The 25332-nt window shown below is 42.0% G+C and overlaps 1 protein-coding gene across 10 annotated transcripts in view; it reads left to right on the forward strand.

The window, feature by feature from the left end:
* ATP2B3 (ATPase plasma membrane Ca2+ transporting 3) overlaps positions 1-25332 on the forward strand; it is a 101631-nt gene that overhangs the window by 14479 nt on the left and 61820 nt on the right. For 2 of the 10 annotated variants that reach the window (XM_032210736.1, XM_032210739.1), the window contains exons 2-7: positions 4607-4804; positions 8204-8461; positions 10256-10381; positions 12760-12890; positions 20553-20570; positions 24272-24305. In XM_032210736.1, coding sequence (XP_032066627.1) covers positions 4607-4804; positions 8204-8461; positions 10256-10381; positions 12760-12890; positions 20553-20570; positions 24272-24305 — 765 coding nt within the window. Of the gene's footprint in view, positions 1-4606; positions 4805-8203; positions 8462-10255; positions 10382-12759; positions 12891-14735; positions 14740-20552; positions 20571-24263; positions 24306-25332 lie in introns of all 10 variants that reach the window. The other 8 variants (XM_032210735.1, XM_032210738.1, XM_032210734.1 and 5 more) reach the window with 6 other exon arrangements.

Below are 25332 nucleotides of genomic sequence, written 5' to 3' on the forward strand. Positions count from 1 at the left end.
TTTTAAACTTTTGTCTGTATCCCCCTTCCCCGGTTCGAGTTGTGAGCCGCCCTGAGTCCCCCTTCGGGGGAAAAGGGCGGCATACAAATACAATAAACTGAACTGAATTGAACTTTCTTTTTTTAATGTTCCAGTTGTAAGCCATTGTCAGTTGTCAAGCCTTCAGTTTCTTTTTTTTTTTAATGTTCCAATTGCAACCCATTGCCAGGTTGAATTTTTATCCACTTCATTATTATTATTCCTTTCATATATTAGAGGGTTTACTGGATTGAGTACATATACTTAAGCTCACCCAAATCAGCTTACCAGGCTGACTAAAATAACACTTTAGTTTCTTTTATTAAACAAAATATGTATTTTTTTTTTAGCATCCAGAGTACCCAGCCTCTGTAATTTGAACTGCTGCTCTGTTGCCTCCTTGTCTTGAAAAGCAGAGGCACTGTTCTGGCACCTGAGGGCCAGCTGTGGAGGGCATTTGAGAGCAAACTCCGGGTTGTCGTTCCTGCTGCTTGCCTGGTTCTCTGGCATTTTTAATATTTAACAAGGGCCTAACAAAGCTAAGGAAAAGTGAGCAAAGGAAGAGAAGACAACTGCAGTGCCACCCAGTTGGCCCTTTCATCTCCCAGGAGCTACTGAATTCCCCCCTGGAGTGAAGTCCTCCTCCTTCACCACAGGTGCCAAGTCTTTGAAGTGCCAGCCTATAACCATTGGCTTCTGCCTTGACATTCACAACTTCCAGAGGAAGCTGGGCTAATGCCCCAACACTGCAGAGAGGGAATCTGAGCGGATAGCAGCCCAATCTGGGGCAAGCCTGCCCTGCCTCAGTATGGTGGCTCTTGCTTGTTTGATTGGTAGATTCTGAAATCCTACCCTTACTTGACCAGAAATGATCAGGCTGACTATGCTGTGAATGAGACGTTTTTCAGTTCCCTTCCAGATTTCTCCTCGTGAAGAGGAGAAGGTCCTTCATATAGTTTTGGTTTGGTGAAAACAGTACACCCGACTCAGTGGTGGGTTTCAAAAATTGTTCAAAAACCTACTCTGTGGGTGTGGCCTCCTTTGTGGGAGTGGCTTGCCGCCCATGTGACCGGATGGGAGTGGCTTGCCGTCCATGTGACCGGATATGAAGATGCCGACGACACTTGTCAGAACCACCTTAAATTACCTCACACACAGCACTGGCCTGCATAAGAATAGGATGTAAACTTGTTTCTAAAAAGGCATCTTTGGTTTGCGTTAAAACAACTTCAACACACGCAATATTCTGATTGCACCACAAACGCAGTAGTCACCCTTACCTTTCACAGAGGCACTGAGTTTTATAAATAGGAGCATGATAGTGTAGAATAATCATATCCAAGGACCAGTGGTGGGTTTCAAAAAAGTTTGGAACCTCTTCTGTAGGTGTGGCCTGCTTTCCGGGTCCACTGGTGGAACCTCTTCTAACCGGTTCGGTAGATTTGATGAACCGGTTCTACCGAATAGGTGCGAACTGGTAGGAACCCACCTCTGACCCGACTTAACAGCACCCCTGGCTAGGAAGGAGTTAGAAAACGAAGAAGGAATATTTAGGTGGGAAGATTGGGCTGAGGCGGATTTAGTAAACATGTATTAGTCAAATGCTAGAGGAAAGACTTTCTTTACAAAGATGTAGGCCAGGATGCTGTTTACATAGCTTCATACTCTGGGCTTAATAGGGTCTGTTTTAGATGACCTTGTGTTTTCTTTTATTTTCTCCAAAATACAATAGAAGCAGAGATGGGTTGCTCCCGATTCAGCCCGGTTTGGCCAAACCAGTAGTGGCGGCAGCGGGAGGCTTCGCCCACCTGCCCGGACACTTCTGTGTATGCGCAGAAGCATTGCGCACGCAAGCATGCACAAAACAGTAGTAAACCGGCTAGCAACCCACCACTGAATAGAAGCCATATATTCCCTCTGGGGGAGGAGGGCCCTCCTAATCATTCTGCAGAGTGGGGCCTAGACCACTGACAGCTTACCCCCACCGCTTACCCTGATTGTAAAACTACTTGTCACTTGTGATTTGTGATCCAGACCAAGCTGATAACAAAAGTCATGGACAGGAAAGTAGTACCGGACTCCACATTTGGACTCAGACATAGTGTCTGTTGCATGCTGAAAATGACTACTGTGACCAAACTTATTTTACGATACATGGGCTTTAGTAACTCTCTAAAAGTCAGAGATTATTCTTGCTTTGTCCTGATGAAATGATGACAGGAAAAAAAAAATCCCTAACCAGAAAAGCGTTTAACTATCCTAGTTCTCCTATTCCTCTGAACCAGATTTTACGTGGGGAGGGGGAGAGATGGGAGGAGAATAGAAATCAGAAATGTGTTGCCTTTCCTTTACAATTCTGCAGTAGAAGGAAGTCTCTTTCTCCCCCATTAAGGGCCTAAACTGAAACCTATTGGATATGCAGAATTTGTCCTCAAAGCCCTAACTGAACACTTAAGAATATAGAGTATCTCTTGCTGATTTTTAAGTGAGCAAAGGCATTTGCTAAGGATCCCTTCTTTAGACTTAAACCCACACTTTCCTTCTTTTATTTTGTTCTATAGGGCTTAAAGTGTTGGGTTGACATCAAGGCATCCAAGTTCAAATCTACACCCAGGTTCAAGTCCATCCCAATCCAACCTATCTCACCAAAGGCTGTTGGTTGTAGAGGGGAAGGGGTGAACAAAAGGTGATATAGGCACTCCTTGACTCACAACTATTCATTTTAAACACCATTCAAAGCTACAATGGCACTGAAAAAAGTGACTTATGACCGTTTTCTACACTTACACAACTGTTGCAGCATCCTCATAGTCACAGGATCAAAGTTTGGATGCTTGGCAACAGACTCATAGCAATAGCAATAGCAGTTAGACTTATATACCGCTTCATAGGGCTTTCAGCCCTCTCTAAGCAGTTCACAGAGTCAGCATATTGCCCCCACAGTCTGGGTCCTCATTTCACCCACCTCAGAAGGATGGAAGGCTGAGTCAACCTTGAGCCGGTGAGATTTGAACTGCTGAACTGCAGATAGCAATCAGCTGAAGTGGCCTGCAGTACTGCACCCTAACTACTGTGCCACCTTGGCTCCTTAATGCTTAATCCTCCTGCTTATGACAGTTGCCGTGTCCTGGAGTCATGTGATTGCCTTTTGTGATCTTCTGACAAGCAAAATCAATGGAGAAGCCGGATTCACTTAAGAACCTAACAATTCTCGTGTTAACAAATGGGGCAAGTAAAGTTGTAAAACTGAGGTAAAACTCACTTAACAACTGTCTTACTAAAAAAAATGAGCTCAATTGCGGTCATCTCCAGGCAACTACAAAAGTGTACAGATGACTACCTGTAAAATAAGAGCTATACATTAGATATAAATCTAAATAGATAAATGAACATAGCTTGGTTTCTTGTTCTTATGGCATTAGTTACTTCATGTAAACCAGTGGTAGGTTTCAAAAATTTTTGGAACTTCCTCTGTAGGTGTGGCCTGCTTTCCGGGTCCACTGGTGGAACCTCTTCTAACTGGTTCGGTAGATTTGACGAACCGGTTCTACCGAACCGGTGCGAACCTGTAGGAACCCACCTCTGATGGAACCAAGATCATGATATAAGCAGCTTTACATCACTCTTTTCCATACTGGGAATCCCCCAGCAATCCACTAACAAGAGAACATCAAGAAAGCTAGGAAACTTCACCTACATAGCAACAGTGATTTTTTAAAAAAAATTATTTTAAACACATAAACACATCAACAGAAACAGACACATGACTTAAAACAACATAGGAACAAGAAGTTCGATCATATATCCTACAGCAGTTCCGTATCGGTTTCTTTGCAGTTAGTGTTTTCCCTTCTATACATTTCTATCTTGCATTCATGGTCCCCTTAATCGTTATCCATTTTTATGTACTATTCTATATTTATTTATACTTAGCTATTTATAACAAAATATTGTTACCTATATTGTGCTTTATATTCTTACTGTCATTTATTCTCTTACATACAATTATAGGTATACATTCACATGGTTATTCTTTTTCTTTGCCATTCTTATACTATTGTTATTCCATTTAAAAGGTTATAAGGTATAGTTTGGATTGCTTTGTTTACCATCCCTAGCGCCTGTTGTAACACCACCTTATTTTCTCTTTCTTTTCTTTTCTCCCTCCCTTCCTTCTCTACTTCCTTCCTTCCTCCTCTCCTTCCCCTTCTTCCTTCCCTTACCTCTCCCCTACAGTGATTTTAATTTCCAAGCAAGAGTTAGAGTTATCTGAGGTGGGTTGGTGAGCGCATACTGTAAATCTTTTCCTTCATCTGCAAGACTCCACTTAAAACATTAAAAGTATAAGCATAGGTTGCCATAGAACGTCTGGAGAATGATACAATATTGGGAACAGAACAGCCTTCTTTCTCCCCCCTGGTAACTTAAGGCAGGGGACAATGGGCATTGTAGTCTAGTTCCCGAGGTAACAAGTTGGGAAAGCTGATTAACACATTTTTCTCCTGGTGCATTGACATTCTCTAGCCTCTCCCAAAGAGGCCAAGCAGACTTGCGGCTTCATTCTTACCCCTCTCTTTTTCGACTCCAGGTCTCTCTGATAACGCAGCTGATCTGGAAAAGAGAAGACAGATCTACGGACAGAACTTCATTCCCCCAAAGAAGCCCAAGACTTTCCTGCAATTAGTGTGGGAGGCACTTCAGGATGTGACCCTGATCATTCTGGAAATTGCGGCCATCATCTCCTTGGGACTGTCTTTTTATGCTCCACCGGGTGAAGAAAGTGAAGGTAAGGTTGGATCCTTGCTGTCTCTGCCATGACATCCTCACATGGATGGAGTTTCTCATTTCAAGAAATTGCAGAGCATTCCCCTGGAGCATTATGGGAAAATACAACTGAGTGCCACCATTGAAACCTCCCACAATGCCCCATGGCCATCCAGTGCCAGAAACTGATTGATTCGAGTATTTATATACCATTCTTGTCACACAACCAAAAACAGATCCCTAAAATAAATCAAGCGAGCTCCTCATCAAAGGCATAAACTAGTCATAACAACAACAGTAGCATTTGACCCATCAGCTACAGATAAGACAACAGTACAACAGATAGTGCTTGGATTCTGAATGCCCAAAGGAATAACATTCTTCTGATCATTCTCTAAAAATTATCCAAAATGGTGGCTGTCCAAATCTCAGCAATAAGGGAGAAACTGTTCCAAAGGGACATGACAGCCATGGAGAAGACATGGTCTCTTACTCTTCTCAACTTTTAAAGCAAGAACCCTAAAGGATGTCTTCTTGAATGAGCAGGAAAACTGCCCTCAAAGGAGATACTCCCTAATATAAATTGTAGATAAACCATGGAAGGTCCTTGGTGGACCTAGAGAGTGCAATTCCCTGAAACTGACTAGCACCTCAATGGGGATGGCATGGGTCAACCAGTCAACCAATCAGCCCATAGTTTCAAAGACTTTTAGTTCAATTAGTCCACAGCATAATAGGAACTGAGGGGGAGCAAAGCACTGTAATATATGGGTTGAATGAGAACACTGTATGTACTATAATTGGAGGATGCACAGTAGGTATATGACATTGGGCAGAGCTGGGATTTACATCAAGGAAACCACCAATCACAGCCATTAGAATATAGTTTGCAAGGACAGCAAGATTTAGACTAGCATGATTTCTTGCTAGCTTCACTATGGGAGAGGAACAATTGTGGTAATTATGTGGATATGACATCAAAGCCCTGTCCTAAGATGGTGGGTCCATCTGCCTTTGCAGATCAATTGGGTGAGTCAAGAGACTTGGATTCTGCATATTGGTCTGCCCCAGGGGTGGGTTTCTCGCCCCGTTCCAACCGGTTCGGTTGGAACGGGGCCGGCGGTGTCCTTGTGCACGCGCGTGGCGCACGCATGCATACTAGCGTCTGTGCGATGCTCCAGCTGCTCCTGGAGGATCGCGCAGGCGCTGTATGCGTCCTGCGCATGCGTGGAAGCGCAGAACTCGTCAAAACCGGGTAAGGCGCGCGGGCGGGCAGGTGCGCCCTTCGCCGTTCCCGGAAGTTACTTACTTCCGGGTTCGCCGACCAACCGGTTCACAGGGACCGCCGCGAACCGGTTGAAACCCACCCCTGGTCTGCCCAACTTCATCACATTTCTTCATGATGACTCATCCCTATGCCTGCTATGCTGCTTCATCTTTTTTATTTATATTTGCATACTTGTATTGTGCAAAAGGGATAGTCATGTGCACAACAACACAACAACAACACTCAGAGATGAGACTTATTTTAGCAGTTTTACTGCAAGATCAGGGTGTTCCGGTTAATTTAATTCTGTTCCCATCCATTTACATACCTATTAATGAGTCTAATAGGTAAATATTAAACTCCAAATTCTCCCACAATCCATTTGAAATAGATAGGAGAAATACCCAATTCTATGCAATTTTGCAATGGTTTGTATGCATCAACAGATGAAACAACGAGGTTAATAATATGTACAGGTGAAACTCAAAAAAAATTAGAATATCGTGCAAAAGTTCATTTATTTCAGTAATGCAACTTAAAAGGTGAAACTAACATATGAGATAGACTCATTACATGCAAAGCAAGATAGTTCAAGCCGTGATTTGTCATAATTGTGATGATTATGGCTTACAGCTCATGAAAACCCCAAATCCACCATCTCAGAAAATGCCAAAAGCACTAAAACCTGGTTCAGTGGCCGTGGGATTACTGTGCTTGATTGGCCTCTCCATACTTCCTCCATACTCTGGGTCCTTGGTTTCCAAATGAGATGCAAAAGTTGCTCTCATCACAAAAGAGGACTTTGGACCACTGTGCTTCATTAAGACCAGGGTCAACGCAGCCGTCTACCAGGAGATTTTGGAGCACTTCATGCTTCCTTCCGCAGATGAGCTTTATGGGGATGCTGACTTCATTTTCCAGCTGCCCACACTGCCAAAAGCACCAAAACCTGCTTCAATGACCGTGGGATTATTGTGCTTGATTGGCAAGCAAACTTGCCTGACCTGAACCCCATAGAGAATCTATGGGGCATTGCCAAGAGAAAGAAGAGAGACATGAGACCGAACAATGCAGAAGAGCTGAAGGCCGCTATTGAAACATCCTGGTCTTCCATGACACCTCAGCAGTGCCACAGGCTGATAGCTTCCATGCCACACTCCATTGAGGCAGTAATTGCTGCAAAAGGGGCCCAAACCAAGTACTGAGTACATATGCATGCTTATACTTTTCAGAGGTCCGATATTGTTGTATGTACAATCCTTGTTTTATTGATTGCATGTAATATTCTAATTTTCTGAGATGGTGGATTTGGGGTTTTCATGAGCTGTAAGCCATAATCATCACAATTATGACAAATCACGACTTGAACTATCTTGCTTTGCATGTAATGAGTCTTATCTCATATATTAGTTTCACCTTTTAAGTTGCATTATACTGAAATAAATGAACTTTTGCACGATATTCTAATTTTTCGAGTTTCACCTGTGTATTTAGGGGACCTCATCTTGAAAATTGCATGAGACTTAGCACTACTAATACTGGAAAATTGAGTGATAAAGTCAGCAACCTTTATAGCTGTTGCCTCATTCCTAGGAAATCTCAGGTCTGTAGCGGTTTGTGAAGAAGACTGGACTGTAAGGAGGAGGTAGGGACCCCCTCGCTATTTACACCAAGATGTGTGAATTCAACTCCCAGAATTCCCCAGCCAACATGATGGCTGGGGAATCCTGAGAGTTGATGTCTATACATCTGAAAGTTGCTGAAGTTGAGAAACAGACGGTTGGACGGTTCACCGACAAAAGCGCGCCCAACAAAAGCACGCCCGTCAAAAGCACGGTGACAAAACCGCGAGTTCTAAACCGCACCAACGAATGAGCGCTGAAGCAGTGCGCCGACAGAAGCGCGCTCTAAACCTAACCCTAACCCTAACCCTTACCTTAACTTAAATCGTGCTTCTGTCGGCGCGCTGTTGTCGGCGCGTTGATGATGTCGCGGTTTTGTCACCGTGGTTTTGTCGACGCGCTTTTGTCGGGTCACGGGTTGGACCTCTACTCCCCTGCAGCCCCAGATGTTGTGGCTGATAGAATCATGGCACCTCTTTCTGATTTAAGGAGCCTTCCTGTAACCAACGCTTTCCTTTTTTTCTCTTTCCAGTCTGTGGGAACGTGTCAGGGGGTGCAGAGGATGAGGGTGAGTCAGAAGCTGGATGGATTGAAGGCGCTGCCATCCTACTGTCAGTGATCTGCGTAGTCCTGGTCACAGCATTCAACGACTGGAGCAAGGAGAAGCAGTTCCGAGGTCTGCAAAGCCGCATAGAACAGGAACAGAAATTCACTGTTATCCGCAATGGCCAACAGGTCCAAATTCCCGTGGCTGAGCTGGTGGTGGGAGACATCGCCCAGATCAAATATGGTGAGAGCGAAGGCAGGAGGTGGATGGTCTGCAAATGCAAATTCAGCTGCATGGAGATACCCCAGGGACAGGATTTAAAAACAATCCTGATATCTCGTTTCTGTCTCTGGGAAGGCCAAACATACTTGGTAAACAAAGTGTTCCCTGGTGCCCCAGAGGGGGCTGATGGTTCAACTTTATAGGAGCTTCTTTTACACTTGTAATGCAGAGATGCTTAGTCTCAAAGCTTACAATGGGGCATCAGGGATGAAAACTTAAGATTATCTAAGGTTGCGTCTAGACAAAAGCTTTTCCCCCCCTCATTATGGCACTGCTTTTTCATTTCTTGTTTCTCAAGGAATGCAATGAATTGACCACAGTACTCTGCTCATTCAAACAATCTACACAACAGAAACTTACACTGTTTTGCCCATCCAACCAGGATTTAGATAAACTGTTCCTTCCCCCATTCACCTTCCAATAAAAATGGCAGTGGCAAATATGTGCACAGCTGTCTTCGTGTCTATTTTGTTGTACTTCTTTACATTTAATTCCAGAAATATAATTATTGCAAATATGCGCGCGCGCGCACACACACACACGTGTGTGTGTGTGTGTGTGTGTGTGTGTCACAACCCCTGGTATGCCCAAATATGGGAGGTAGCATACTGCTTCCTTTCTCTGTCTATCGCCTTATCCCAAGAGACCATCCAGACAGAAAGCCATTATTTTTAATGTTGCCTTTTTTGTTACATTTGTGTTGCATTTGTGCTGATAAATAAATAAAGGGAGACTAGTATAGATCTATTTCAAGCTATTTAGCTCTAGATAGATAGATAGATAGATAGATAGATAGATAGATAGATAGATAGATGATAGATGATAGGTATAGATATAGATATAGATATAGATATAGATATAGATATAGATATAGATATAGATATAGATATAGATATAGATATAGATATAGATAGATAGATAGATAGATAGATAGATAGATAGATAGATAGATATAGATATAGATATAGATATAGATAGATAGATAGATAGATAGATGATAGATAGATAGATAGATAGATAGATAGATAGATAGAGATGATATAGATATAGATATAGATATAGATATAGATATAGATATAGATATAGATATAGATATAGATATAGATATAGATATAGATATAGATATAGATATAGATATAGATAGATAGATTTACAACCCCCGGTATTGAATTGAATTTATTGAATTTATTGAATTTCTATGCCGCCCTTTTCCCCAAAGGGGTCTCAAATGCCCAAATATGGGAGGAAGATCACTACTTCCATTCTTTGGCTCGTCACAAGAGACTTATTTATCAGCACAAATACAACACACATATATATAATTATATAATTATATAATTATATATTATATATTATATATTATATATTATATATTATATATTATATATTATATATTATATATTATATATTATATATTATATATTATATATTATATATTATATATTATATATTATATATTATATATTATATATTATATATTATATATTATATATTATATATTATATATTATATATTATATATTATATATTATATATTATATATTATATATTATATAATTCCCACTGGAAGCATTAAGAAGCAGCACTGTGTATCCCTGTTTCTTGATTAGCAAACTTGCTTATTGCTCACTTAGTAATTCAGGGAACAAAATGGGTATCTCTGTGCGGCATCCATTGTATTTAATGGGCATAAGATAGTAGGCCACCAGTATTGGTTGATAGAGTTAATTGCTTAACCGTTTCTCTTCTCTCCTAGGTGACCTGCTTCCGGCAGATGGAGTGCTTATCCAGGGGAACGATCTCAAGATAGATGAGAGCTCCTTAACGGGGGAGTCGGATCATGTACGCAAATCAGTGGACAAAGATCCCATGTTGCTATCAGGTGAGGGACATCTGAGAGTGCTCCCAGGCAAGAAACATGACAAGATGAACTGATTCTACTTTGTTTTAAAGCTACATTAACATTGACAGAATCTTACAAGTCTAAAGGCACAAACTTTTAACTAAGTTTCTTTCTCTGCCGTTATGCAACTACAGGCTATTACCTCTCTTATCTGATTGTTTCCTAAGCAGCATCTCTTCCTCTCCTTTCCACAAGGTCATTCATATATTCCATTACAACTCAATATAGTTGTAATAGCTTAATATAGTTACTGAGATAGTAAGATTTGGCAGGTAAGGCACGGGGCTAGAAATTAGGAGTTCTAGTCCTGCCTTCGGCACAAAGTCCTCTGGGTGACTTTGGGCCAGTCACTCTTTCTTAGCCCTAGGAAGTTTGCAATGGCAAACCACCCCTGAAAATCCTTGCCAAGAGAACTGCAGGGACTTGTCAAGAGTTAAAACCAATTCAAAGTCTATATATATATATATATATATATATATATATATATATATATATATATATATATATATATATATATATATATATATATATATATATATATATATATATATATATATATATATATATATATATATATATATATATATATATATATATATAAAAATAAATAAATAAATAAAGGGAGACTAGTATAGATCTATTTCAAGCTATTTAGCTCTCATCAGCTAGCCATACCCAAGTTTGGGATTCGAACCTGTGCTCCATTGCCTCCCAGGCAGGGAGTTAACCATTTGAGCTACAGAGAACGACTCCTTATCAGCCAGCCAGGGTGGGAGGTATATACTTAAAGTCACAACCCCTGGTATGCCCAAGTATGGGAGGAAGGTCACACTTCCACTCTCTGTCATTAGGCTCGTCACAAGAGACCATCCAGACAGAAACCCAATATTTTTTACTGTTGCCTTTTTGTTGTATTTGTTATATTTATGCTGATAAATAAATAAAGGGAGACTAGTATAGATCTATTTCAAGCTATTTAGCTCTAGCTATGCTGGCTGGGGGATTCTGGGAGTTGAAGTCCACAGGACTTAAAGTCACCAAGGTTGAGAAACACTGGTCTAGAATGTGATTTGGGCCAGTATAAATTTGTATCAAAGCTCTAGAAACATGCCAAGGTTTTTCCCACTGAAACTACTTGAACATTTTCTCTCTCAAAAAAAAAACCTTTCTGCCCTCCAAAACTTTATTTACACATTTGTTGGTGCATTTAGGTAACAGAATTTGGCACCATATTCCACACAGCCCATTTTTCCCAGGGGGATGGTATCTTCCTTTCTGAAAATTCCTTTTTATGAGAGGTTTTCAGGGAACATCAAGTTTGGCACAAAGCAAGGGAAGCCTATTGACGCTTAAGCTTAACTGGAACATAGGAATGGTGGAAAGATGCTCATTTCTATTTTTCACACTGAGTAGCAAATGCTTCAGAGGCTTCTGGGCCCCGTGAAGCTCTTCTAAGAGTTAAATATATCTGTAGCACCTGCATTTGGGCTCTGCAGACAGTTGACATGATGTAACAACAGAAAAGTCACAATCTATTGGCCTTACATCCTTCAACTCCAAGTCCGCTTTTCCCCAGAAAAATCCAAATATTTTTCTAAGCCACAAAAGGTCCCACACACACCACAGGCACGAGGCAGCCAAAAGCCCATTCATCTTTTGATTTATGCTCACAGCCAGATCACATAATGATTTGGACGGATCACTGGCATGAATCATACAAGTTACTGACACTGATTGGAAATATGGAGCTTTTAAAAGCAAGATGCCAAAAGAAAAGTTTCAGCGCAGCCAAGATGTGCATCTTCATATTAAATCTCTCACTCTGGAGCAAGTATCAAAGTGCCTTCATTACTTGCTAAGGAACAACCCAGGGACTGAGTCAGCTCCAAAAGATCAGTGGCCCCGTGAGATAGATGATGTCTCATCATTGTATGGCGATGAGACTCAATGCATTTCAGGAGATGCCCACAAGCTACATTCCTTTGTCTTCAAAAAGGATGACATCACTCTGGTGCTAAGGCATTCCATGTATTTTGGGAAGTGCTTTAAACTTTACCGCTATTTAATAGCTTTGGGGACTAAGCCTTAATTAGTCATATCTACACTAAATGGCAGCATATACATTTTTAAGGAGTTGCGACAGGGGCTCCAAAACGTATCTTTCCCTTCAGGTCCCAAGTACTGCACAATCCTATGAGAACCTTTTGCTAAAGTTTTGCTAATCTTGCCATCAAGTAGATTTCAAATGACGCTGTGCCTTTTCCAGAATAGCTCAGCTAGCAATGAATCCAGAAGATCTATTTCTCGGGTTCCTAACATTTCCATTTTGTATTCTTTCGACTTTTCTTTTGATTTAGGCACCCACGTCATGGAAGGCTCCGGGCGGATGGTTATCTCTGCTGTTGGAGTCAACTCACAGACTGGGATCATCTTCACTTTGTTGGGTGCTGGTGGGGAAGAGGAGGAAAAGAAAGAGAAAAAAGGTAAGGTCTGCTCTCTGGTCCAGGTAAGCACTTCCCTAGTGTACCTCTGCATGTCGGTCTTCATGCTCATATCAGCTGTCTTGTTGGCTGAAGCCAGGGCATCAAGATGAATTTCGGAGCTGCTCCACATAAATGTCTTCAAAAACATCCAGCACTTGCAGAAGCTATCTATAGTTTCTGCATAACTGGCCCAAGGATGACTTCAGGTTGATGGATCCTTATTATAATGTTCCTTTTCTGATCACGACATTTATTCATGCACCCTCCTCTTGAGCATTGCTTGCTTCCCCTTGTTATCTACCAAGGCTATTGATATGCCATTTAGATCCCTTCTGAGCCTTCTGGTTATTTTACACCCCAACCTAACCATCATTCCCAAATAGCACTCTCTAGGCTACTTCAGTTGGATAGTCTACTTGTTAGGTAGAGTTTGCTAGCGTTGGAAGAGATCAGGGGTGGGTTTCAACTGGTTCGCGGCGGTCCCCGTGATCCAGTTGGTCGGCGAACCCGGAAGTAAGTAACTTCCGGGAACGGTGAAGGGCCCACCCGCCCGCCCGCAATCCTTACCCGGTTTTGATGAGTTCTGCACTTCCACGCATGCGCAGGACGCATACAGCACCTGCGCGATCCTCCAGGAGCAGCTGGAGCATCGCACAGACGCTAGTACGCATGCGTGCACTGCGCGCGTGCACGAGGACGCCGCCGGCCCCGTTCCAACCGAACCGGTTGGAACGGGCCGAGAAACCCACCCCTGGAAGAGATGTTTATGCAGAGATATTTGCACAGAGTAGGTTGGTCATATTCTGGAGCAGTATTTCTCAATCTTGGCAATGTTAAGGTGTTTGGTCATCAATTCCCCAAATTCTCTAGCCAACATGTCCATGCATCTTAAAGATGTCAATGTTGAGAGACACCGCTCTGGGTCTATCTAAGAACTGGGGTAAAATAAATATTCTGGAACCATTGCTGAATGCTGGCTCAGTAGGACTGTTCCATATAACAATTTCCCCAGCACAACGCTCCTTACAATCAGTACTATGATTCTTAAATTCCCAAGAGAATCCTGGCTTTTTGGAGCTAAAGTTTCAAAGGCATTAGGTTGGGAAAGGCTGTTTTGGTAAAGCTGATTTATCACCTACTGTACCTTCTTTTAATTGGATCCCATTCTTTTCCAAAGATGCCTCATTTAGTGTTAGGAATCCACTCATCTTTTCTGCTCTCACCATTCCTTCCTTCCTTGGCTTCAGAAGCCTTCCTTACATGCCAGTGAAGTCCCTTGGCTGTCCTTCACGGTTCCACCACAAAACCACGCTTGACTAAACCGCGTTCGACTAAACCGCGTAGCTGACGTCATCAACAGGGCGACAACAGCGCGGAGACAGAAGCACGCTGTAAACCATAAACCTAAAATTAACCCCTAAACCTAAACCTAACCCCCCTAAACCTAATCCTAAACCTAACCCTAAACCTAACCCTTAACCTAACCCTAACCCTAACGCTAACCCTTAACCTAACCCTAAACCTAACCCTAAACCCAACCCTTACCTTAAGTGGAATCGGCTTGATTTCAAAGCACTATTTAAAGCGCCCTTCTTTCTCCACGCTCGCTGTTGTCGCCCTGTTGATGACATCAGCGACGCGGTTTAATCGGGCGCGGCTTAGTCGAGCGCTGTTTTGACGGGTCACGGTCCTTCACTGCATTCTGACCCCTGCTTCGTCACCTTCATCTCCCTGTACGACTGGGAGAAGGTATAAAGAATCCAAGCCAACCAATCATAGGCATTGCTCATTGCTCAAGCCATTCATCCATGTGATCAGTTTATTTGAAATATTGTCCCAGCAATAGACAGAAAAGTGTCTCCCACCCAGTTGGGAGAACACTGAAAGGGCAATACTTGTGCAATAACACTTGAGTCAGTACATTTGGATGAATAGTGCTGAAGTTTGACTCAGCACTCTGAATTATGGTTCATCGTTTTTTTGGGGGGAATCTGCCTCAACAAGGAACTGGGCGCAACTCAAAGCTTTGGCATTTGCTTCATTGTCGTTGCATCTTCCGTATAGCAAGACTTATTAACCATGTTAACTCTCTAAGAAATTAGAAAAACTGCGGCAGCCTCTTCCCCTATCAGTGTAAAACAAATAGCCAATGTTCAAAGAAAAAAAAATGGTGCAAGAGAAAAGTTTTCCCTTCTGCCTAAATTCCATTTTTTTTATCCCCATCTGAATAATAAGCAACCTATTTCTGTGTTAGCTTGTTATGTATGTTCAAAATTGTATTGATTTAGTCCTGGCTCTTAAAAATCTACTACAGCGCAATTAATCCCTATTCAAAGAACAATTGAGCTAAGGGGATAGTAGCACTGAATCCCTCTTAGCAAAGGGACTTTAAATAAATGGCATCTTAATTTATTACCTTATTTTGTTATTAACTAGTCTAATGAGGAGTTCAGGGGTTTTTATGTTGTGGATTTTTCGTGTTGCAAGCCTCTTGGAGTTGTGCGTGAATCGGGTGGCCATGTACATTTGCTTAATTAATTAATAAGATAATTTGTTCATAAACCCTGATGGTTTCTACAACACTTCCATTTTTTTTTTTGACGAAAACCCATTTCTGTTAATCTGAAACTTCTGCTGGCTGAACCATTGCCGATGTCTCAGTCAAAAACTATGTTAGCCAATCAGTGTCAAGCAATCTTCCCCACCCAATAAATTTCACATTACTTATTTAACCACCTCTCTCCATAATAAGTTAGCTTCCTGTTTTACCCTTTTCCTTCCTGCATGTCTTCTTAACATTCCCTGTTCCCAGGTCATTGTCGGAAGATGCATGTTATACTGTGGTGACTTTACTCTAGTTAGTTATTTGCAAGTTAGCAGACATAACTCTGGTCAGAATCTGGATGTGAAATTGTTTGGGAATCCCATCCTACATACACTTTGCCCATCACAGTCAGTTTAAATCAGTGACGTGCAGTCAGGGGAGGCAGAGCCTCACCACTGTCATCATTAAAAAAAATGTAAAAGGAAAAAGGCTGAGCTAGTTGCTGCCAGAGTCACAGTGGATGACTCTGCTTAGTGCTTAACTGTTTTAAAAAGCCTCTAAAAAAGCGCCCTCTACAGGAGGAGGCAGGAGAACGACATGCCTCATCTAGTCTGACTTTATGATTACTTGAGCAGAGTTAAGCAAGGGTTAAAAGCCGAAAAATTCCTTATGTAGATGAGGCACGTGGTTCTCTTGCCTCCTCCTGTAGAGGGCACTTTTTAGAGGCTTTTTTAAACAGTTAAGCAGAGTCATCCATTGGGGACTCTGGCAGCAGCTAACCCAGCCTGACCTTAGCAGCTTTTGCCTTTTTCCTTTTACATTTTTACATTTTCATGATGGCAGGCAAGAGCAGAATTGAAATCCTCTGTGATTGTGAAACAGCTGGAAAAGGTATGTGGGTCGGAGGGAGGGGGAGGAATTCAAAATTAATGTAATTTGTAAGTAATTGTAAGTAATTTGTGTGTGTGCGTTTGTGTGCGTGCGTGTGTTTGTTTCTTCACTCAAACAAACACTCTCTCAATGCTTTAGTCAGTGGGGTGTCGTGGGAGAGGACTGCCTCACCAGCCATAAATCTCACCGCACGTCACGGGTTTAAATGCAATGGTAAATTGGCCCACTGTCATAATGCATTAATAATTAGCATAGTGCATTAATTCAAGTGCTAAGTGATTGCATCCAAAATGATACAATACCATTCATCATTAACATCAGCCATGATGAGTGTTTAGTGCCACAATAATTATCCATTATTTTCACTAATATAAAATATAGTTGCTTGTTAGCAAATGTGGACGTATTGGTTGTTTGTTTTGGGGGGTTCTGATGTTGAAACTAAGATATCATGTATCTGGCAGAGCAGAAACCTGACTCCAGTTTTTCTTGCCTCTTTTATGGAGCAGGGAAATTATTCATCAGTACACTGTTGACTCCTCACTTCAAAACCTTCATTTAGTTGTGAAACAATATAGGAGGGAAGTTTTCCCCCATGACCATCCTGTGCAAGAAAGATCACAAGTACTTTAAAATGATACCCTTCCAACTTAGTTTTGGTAGGGTCTGGCCTACAAATTATCTATTAACAACTCAGTATCAGAGAAAACTAAGTAGAAATTAGGAATTAGCCTAACTAATTGTAATTGTAATTTAATAAATTTATATGCCGCCCAATCCCGTAGGACTCCGGGCGGCTTACAAAATACAAAAGTAAAAATAAAAAGTTAAAAATATAGGGAAAGAGGAAAACAGATTTAAAAACAACACACCATACACTCAACCTAGGTGGGGCTGGACCTCGTTCATCGGGTCAACAGCCCCAGGCCTGCCGGAACAGCCAGGTTTTAGTGGCTTTTCGGAAGGCCGAAAGACTGGGAAGGGTCTGGATCTCTACGGGTAGATCGTTCCACAGGTTTTGGCTCAACAATCTAAGCAAATGTCTTTACTAATAGTCTTGTCTCTTTTTCCTATTATCTTCCACCACACTCCACATTTTTTTCCCCTATGGTCTATGCATATCTCAACAGGAAAAAAAAAAAAAGAGATGAGTGAATAAGTCTCCTGCCCACTCCCCTGTCTTCTAGATCTAGCTTTTGGATGAAGACAGGTATCAAAAATAGTGGAGATGGTTAATAGCATCTCCACAATCTGTATAGAAACATATAAAGGTGCAGGGTTCTGCTCCTCCTCCTTCCTCTTCCCCCCCCCTCCTCCTCTTCCTTTTCCTTCCTCCTTCTTCTTCGGGAAAAACTAGTTTTTTTTCCAGTATTTTGTGTTGGTTCTGCTTGAAGGATGATACCTTTCCCATCTCAGAAACATCTGATCAAAAAGATTAAAAAAAAAGTAAGTGAGAATTTTGGTCTTTTTTTAATTGAGAATTTTTTAAAAAAACTTTTACAAATATTTGCTTCCCTCCCCCCCACCCTTCCCCCCCACCCCACCCCAACCTTCCCCCCCCCGACTTCCCAGAACCAATACAGCATATAAATCTTTAACAAAAACATTGTAAAATAAACTTTAAAAAAAGTTAATATCATCTTTCATTTGAGCTTCAACTCCTCTTTGCTAGGCTAGCTCTAAACAGATTATATCATTCCTTGTTTCTTCAGTCATAAGATATCTGGAATTTCTTAGTCCCATATTTATTTTGAGTATAGTCAATCCATCTTCTCCACTCCAGTTTGTATCTCTCGTTTGGTCCTTGAGGTATGCTGATATTTTAGTCATCTCTGCTAGGTTTGTTACTTTCAATGTCCATTCTTGAATAGCAGGCAAGTCTTCCTTCTTCCAGTATTGCGCCACCAGCAGTCTAGCTGCGGTTATTAAATGCAAAATCAAAACATCAAAAAGACCAAGCTCAGCACCACCGCGAGGAATGAAAATACGAAAATAAAATTGAATGGTGAAGAGATAGAATGCAAGGAAAAATTCACTCTCCTGGAGTTGCAGATTGTTCAAAGCGGTGAATGCAGCCCAGAAGTGCAGCATCAGATTGCACTGGGTCATGCAGCAATGATGCACTGTACATGAGTTGATAATGGAAAAGCAAGGGCATCAGCCTGTCAATGAAATGTAGTTTAGTGCGCTCGAATGTGTCCCCCTGTAGCTACCTATGGTAGTGAAAGTTGGACCTTAAAAAAAGCAGGACAGGAAGAAAATCAGTTCATTTGAGCTGTGGTGTTGGAGAAGACTCCTGCATATTCCTTGGATGGCAAAAGTGACCAACAGGTTAGTACTGGAGCACATAACATCAGCTATGTCACTGGAAGGCAAAAATCACAAAACATTGCCTCACTTATTTTGGCCGTGTCATGCGGGGGTATTCATTGGAGAAAGCAATTGTGTTTGGAAGAGATAATGGTAAAAGGAAACTGGGCTGCCAAAGAATACAGTGGCTGGACATCCAAGCTGACACCAGCCAGAGCATAGAACAACTCAGAGAAGTCCTGGGAAATCAGAAGACGTAGAGAGACGTGGCCCATAGAATCGCTAAGAGTTGGACATGACTGAATGGATAATATCATAGCAATAGCAATAGCAGTTAGACTTATATACCGCTTCATAGGGTTTTCAGCCCTCTCTAAGCGGTTTACAGAGTCAGCATATCGCCCCCAACAACAATCCGGGTCCTCATTTTACCCACCTCGGAAGGCTGGAAGGCTGAGTCAACCCTCAGCCGGTGAGATTTGAACAGCCGAACTGCAGAACTGCAGTCAGCTGAAGTAGCCTGCAGTGCTGCATTTAACCACTGCGCCACCTCGGCTCTCAGCAGCAGAAGCTTGAAGGGGCAGTGATGGCGAACCTTTTTGGCAACGAGTGGCCAAACTGGAATACATGTGTAACCGTGTGCATATGCCATAGCACCCGAAACCCGAAGACCAGCTGGCCAGCATGCGCATGCCTGTTTTTGCTGTTTTGGGGGGCATTTTCAGGACATTTTTCACTGCTCTTTTGGGGGCTGTTTTCAGGTTGTTTTCAGGCTGGTTTAGGGGGCTATTTTCAGGCCATTTTTCAGGCTGAAAAACACCCTGAACATGCTCTGGAAATGGCCCGAAAAATGGCCTGTTCTGTGGCTGTTTTTCGGGCCATTTTCAGGATGTTTTCCAGCCCTCTGGTGCCCATGAAGACCAGCTGGAGACGCACTAGAAACCAGAAGAGCAGCTGGCGATGGCGCGCGTGGCCATAGAGAGGGCCCTGCGTGCCACCTCTGGCACATGTGCCATAGCTTTGCCATCCCAGTACTAGGGCCATAGAGAGAATATATCAGCACCTGCACAATTTGTTGCAAGGATTGGTCAATGAATGATATCTCCTTTAACACTTGCATATGCCTATACTGCTGAGGCAGACAGGTACCTTGGCACAAAACCAGTTGGTGCCCCACAATACAACATTCCTTGGCCAGGCCTGCCCCTCACAATGGCTGCCAGTCCAGTTGTCAAATTAATGCTGCTTCTGTCTTCCCTGAGACCCACTACTTCTGGCCCCTCTTGTGGCTTCCCTTTTGCATACATAATGCCAACATCCTCTCTGTGCTGGGTCCCTTCTTTCACGGATTCCTTCTCAAGGCCAAGTCAAAGGTTACCAGCACTGAGAGTATAGGGCAGAGGTGGGTTCCTATCAGTTCGCACCTATTCGGTAGAATCGGTTCGTCAAATCTACCAAACCAGTTAGAAGAGGTTCCACCAGTGGACCCGGAAAGCAGGCCACACCAACAGAAGAGGTTCCAATTTTTTTTTGAAATCCACCACACACATACACACACACGCACACACAAACACACAGATTCACACAAAGAGAGAAAGAGAAAGAAAAGAAGAAATAAATAAATAAATAAAAGAAAAAAGAAAGAAAAAGTGAGAGAGAGATGAAAGAAAAAAAGGAAAAAGGGACAGAGAGACAAAAGGAAGGAAAGAGAGAGAGAGAGAGAGAGGGAGAGAGAGAGAGAGAGAGAGAGAGAGAGAACACATGGCCGGCAAGCCACTCCCACAAAGGAGGCCACACCCACAGAGTAGGTTCGAAAAATTTTTGAAACCCACCACTGCCACACACACAGAGAGACAGACAGACAGACAGACAGACAGACACAGAGAGAGAGGAAGAGAAAGAAAGGAAGAAATAAATAAAGAAAAAAGAAAGAAAAAGAGTGAGAGAGATGAAAGAAAAAAAGAAGAAAGGGACAGAGGGACAAAAGAAGGAGAGAGAGAGAGAGAGAGAGAGAGAGAGAGAGAGAGAGAGAGAGAACACATGGCCGGCAAGCCACTCCCACCAGGTCACATGGCCGGCAAGCCACTCCCACAAAGGAAGCCACACCCACAGGGTAGGTTCGAAATTTTTTTGAAACCCACCACTGGTATAGGGGATATGTGTGCACAGCTATATCTCTGAGTATCCAAGGAATGCATAATCATCCACACGAACCAGTTATGAGCATCCATAAGAACCTAAGAAGAAGAGATGTTGGTTCATATCAAATGCCCATGTAGTCTTACAGTATTCCAGGAAGATGATAAGCAGGAGCTGAAAGAAACACCCCTTGTTGCCTCCTGAAAACATGCCATAATTGCAAGCAAAAGGTTCCATCCCTGGTGGAAATCTATTCATGTTCTCTAATTCTGGCATGTTCTTTAATGATGGTTCTTCTACATAGAAAGAGATGCATTCATCAGGCACCACACATTTCAGTTTAAGTCTGCAACAGCGGCATGCATGCCACTACAGTTGGGCAGCTGATGAATTTTAGTTGAAAATTCATCAGCTGGTTGCAAAGGAAAAAAGCGGATAATTGATCTGGCAATGCCAGGGGATGCAGAACAGAAGACAAAGAATTGGAGAAGATCCCTAAGTATCAAGATCTGAAAATCAAAATAGAAAGATGGTGACATAAACCAGCCATGATGAGACAGTGGATATCAGCACACTGGATCCCTGCCAAAAAAATATATTGGACGGCACTTAGAAAATCGGCACATTGACAACATTTCCATCTTTTAATAGCAAAAGACCACACTGTTTAGATTCACGCATAGACTATGCTGATCCATTACAACCTTCCGGGTTCTTGAGAAGACCCTGTTACATATGGAGGCCAATACCAGCTAAAGAACTGGCAGCTGTGACTTTACATTGTTGTGAACAGATAGGGAAGTCTCAATAGGTGGAGAAAAATGTCAAATCCAGTCTAAATATCTAGCTAGTTTGTTGGACAACCATAATAATGCAATGCTCAGCTCTTGCTGTTCCTCTTAGTAGTTATCTGCACTTGTCTGCTCATTCTAAAGGTTGTTTTTATCGTGACCCGACAAAAGCGCGAACGTCAAAAGCGCGCCGACAAAACCGCGGCGCTGAAACCGCGATGTCAAAAGCGCGCCGACAACAGCGCGCCGACAACAGCGCGCCGACAGAAGCGCGATTTAAGTTAAGGTAAGGTTTAGGGTTAGGTTTAGGGTTAGGTTTAGGGTTAGGTTTAGGGTTAGGTTTAGGGTTAGGTTTAGGGTTAGGTTTAGGGTTAGGTTTAGGGTTAGGTTTAGGGTTAGGTTTAGGGTTAGGTTTAGGGTTATTTTTAGGCTTCTGTTGCCGCGCTGTTGTCGGCGCGCTTCAGTGCTCATTCGTCAGCGCGGTTTTGTCACCGCGGTTTTGTCACCGCGGTTTAGTCAGGCGCGCTTTTGTCGTTCGTGCATTTGTGGTGGAACCTGTTTTTATAGTCTTCCCTGAATCTTAATCCTAATCATCACAATGGGGATACAATAAATTACAGGGGCTGCTTACATAACACTAAAAAAAGAGAACAAGTTTCACTTCTTCTGGATAAAAGGAAAATAAATGTATAATGTATCTCGCCTTCTAACAGTTGATGAAGAACTCTAAGAAATGTATACCTATTTTTTTCTTTTTTAGCCTTTCTTGTCAAATAAACTCAGGCTGGAGAGCTTTTGTAGCATAGCATCCATTCCAATAAACAACCATTTTTTAAGAAAGTAGAACATCTGGTACCTTCGAGCGGGAAGCCAATAAATATATTAAGGATGAGGAGACCAGGCCTTCTCTTGTTCCGGGGAAAACGAGGTCAAACAAGAGAGGGAGGCAGCAAGGCAGAGAGACAGAGACAATAAGATGTTTTGCCTGAAGCATCCACAAGAAGTGATGCTGTCACTACCAGCATCAACCAAAATCATCACATGGTCAGTTGTGATTTATGAAGAAGACTTCTCTCATCTTTTTAAAAAGTCATGCTGGGACAACTGTGCTGGGTGTAGTTTCTTCAAGGAGAACGTGCTTTGGTAGAAAAGGATGTTTCTTTTTCTTTTTAATTGAAAATTTTGGGGAAAAAAACTTTTACAAATATTTACCTCCCTCCCCCTACCCTCCCCACCCAACCCCCCCAACCTCCCCCCCCCCAGCTTCCCAGAACCAATACAGGGTATAAATCTTTAACAAAGATATTCTAAGATAAACTTTAAAAAAATTAGTATCATCTTTCATTTGAGCTTTAACTCCTCTTTGCTAGGCTAAGTCTAAACAGATTATATCATTCCTTGTTTCTTCAGTCATAAGCTATCTGGAATTTCTTAGTCCCGTATTTATTTTGAGTATAGTCAATCCATCTTCTCCACTCCAGTTTATGTCTTTCATTTGAATGGTCCTTGAGATATGCTGATATTTTAGCCATCTCTGCTAGGTTTGTTACTTTTAATGTCCATTCTTGAATAGTAGGCAAATCTTCCTTCTTCCAGTATTGCGCCACCAAAAGTCTTGCTGCAGTTATTAAATGCAAAATCAGGTTAGTCTCTATAACTGTACAATCAGTAATTATACCTAACAAAAATAACTAAGGGGTAGACTTTATCCTTTTTTTTAAGAACATTTTGCATAAACCACCATATTTTTTATCCAAAATGCTTTAACCTTTTTACTATTAGTGTTTAAAGTGGAATGTACTAAGAAAAAGAGAGGGTGTTTCTTTTTCTTAGTACATTCTACTTTAAATACTACTAGATCTCCTCTATGTTCATTACTATATTTACATTTCTCCCAGTTTCACATATCCCATTGTCAGGGTTCCAAGTAACACCCCCCCAACAAAATGTTTTCTACTCTGTTTTCACTTAGCCTGTTTGAACATCTTATCCTTGAAATCGGCAGAGATTCCACTCTTTTCCTTTTTTTTACAGGAACCTAAAACTATCCCCCCCCCCTCTTTTCAATATATACAATTGATTTCAATATAGCGGTACATTAAAGCCACCCAATGAGGCTCATTTCTTCTAACTACAGCTATATTTTGCTTGCCCTTGCGTTAATGATCCTCAGCCACGTGTTCTACAAGGCTACAACCCCTGCCATATCCAACCAGCCATTGCCTGTTGGTTTGCAATAATGGAAGCTGCAGACCAATATAGCAATAGCAGTTAGACTTATATACCGCTTCATAGGGCTTTCAGCCCTCTCTAAGCGGTTTACAGAGTCAGCATATCGCCCCCACAGTCTGGGTCCTCATTTCACCCACCTCGGAAGGATGGAAGGCTGAGTCAACCTTGAGCCGGTGAGATTTGAACCGCCGAACTGCAGATAGCAGTCAGCTGAAGTGGCCTGCATTACTGCACTCTAACCACTGTGCCACCTCGGCTCTTATATAATTGATGGGGATCAGCTAGGAAAAGACTAAGTGACTAAAGCCTACAGAGCATATTGGGAGGAGTTTTATCACAATCCATGCTCTCCGTAGTATGTATGTGTGTTTGTGTGCGTGTGTGTGTGCGTGTGTGCATGCTTGTTGCACTGGCGCTGTGTTGTCTGTTCTCAAGCGTCCTGTGTTTGTCGTTCCCTTTTTCTGTTGTAGGGAAGCAGCAGGATGGGGCTGTGGAGAATAATCAAAACAAAGGTAAATGTTTCTCCATCGTATCTCTTGTGCGCCTCCTCCATTTAGTTGGAATGCCAGCTATATCAGAAAGACATCACCTTCTCCAGATCTTGATAGTCTAGTTCAATATTTTTTTAGTTATACCATAAGGTCCAATGTATTCTTTTTAACAACTATTTTTCCCCAACAGTAATGTCCAGATCTAATGATCTGGAGGTCAAGATATTTAAAACTTGTCTGTTCATTTATTTTGTTTGTATTTCATATTTTTTTTTAATTTGCAAATGTATCCAAGACAGTGGTGGGATTCAAATAATTTACCAACTGGTTCTCTGTCCTAATGACCAGGTGGGTAGGCGGGGCTTAGTGATCATGTGACCATGTGGACGTGGCCAACTCAACATTACTCAGGTCGATGGGCGCTTCGCCTTAGTTGTTACAATGGTAATAAGGGTTAACCGGAGAGGCAGTTTCTGTAAGCAGGGCAATAAAGATGAGGCTAGAAACAACACTAGAATGTTTCCTTCCTGCCTTCCTTACAGGATTAGCCCTGTAAAGTGGGGAAAAACATTCTCATTATTATTTCTTCCAACAACCGGTTCTCTGAACTACTTAGAAAGTTACCAACCGGTTTTCCCGAATAGGTGCGAACTGGCTGAATCCCACCACTGATCCAAGATCACTGCGCTGAAGATATTAGCTAGATGGTTAATAAAAGTCTGCACATGGAAAATGAAACTCGGAGAACCTCTATAACCCATTAGTTAATTAAGTGTTATCAAGTTCAGTTCATCACTTTAGGAATAAATATGTGTCATTTTGACCTGTCTTTTAGCTCTTCCAGGAACATGTCAATCATCCGGTGCTAGGACCAACCAAAATACAGCAAACCAGCTGTATTTAGGGTCATAATATATGTCAGTGATGGCTAAAGGTTTTTCTAAAGGTGTGCCCAAATTGTGTGCATGCGTGCTATCATGCACGCATGCATGAAACGCCCACCTGTGCATGCATGCATGACCCCCATACACACATGCGCACACACACA

Source organism: Thamnophis elegans, chromosome 2, assembly GCF_009769535.1.
Source record: "Thamnophis elegans isolate rThaEle1 chromosome 2, rThaEle1.pri, whole genome shotgun sequence".
Lineage (NCBI taxonomy): Eukaryota > Metazoa > Chordata > Lepidosauria > Squamata > Colubridae > Thamnophis > Thamnophis elegans.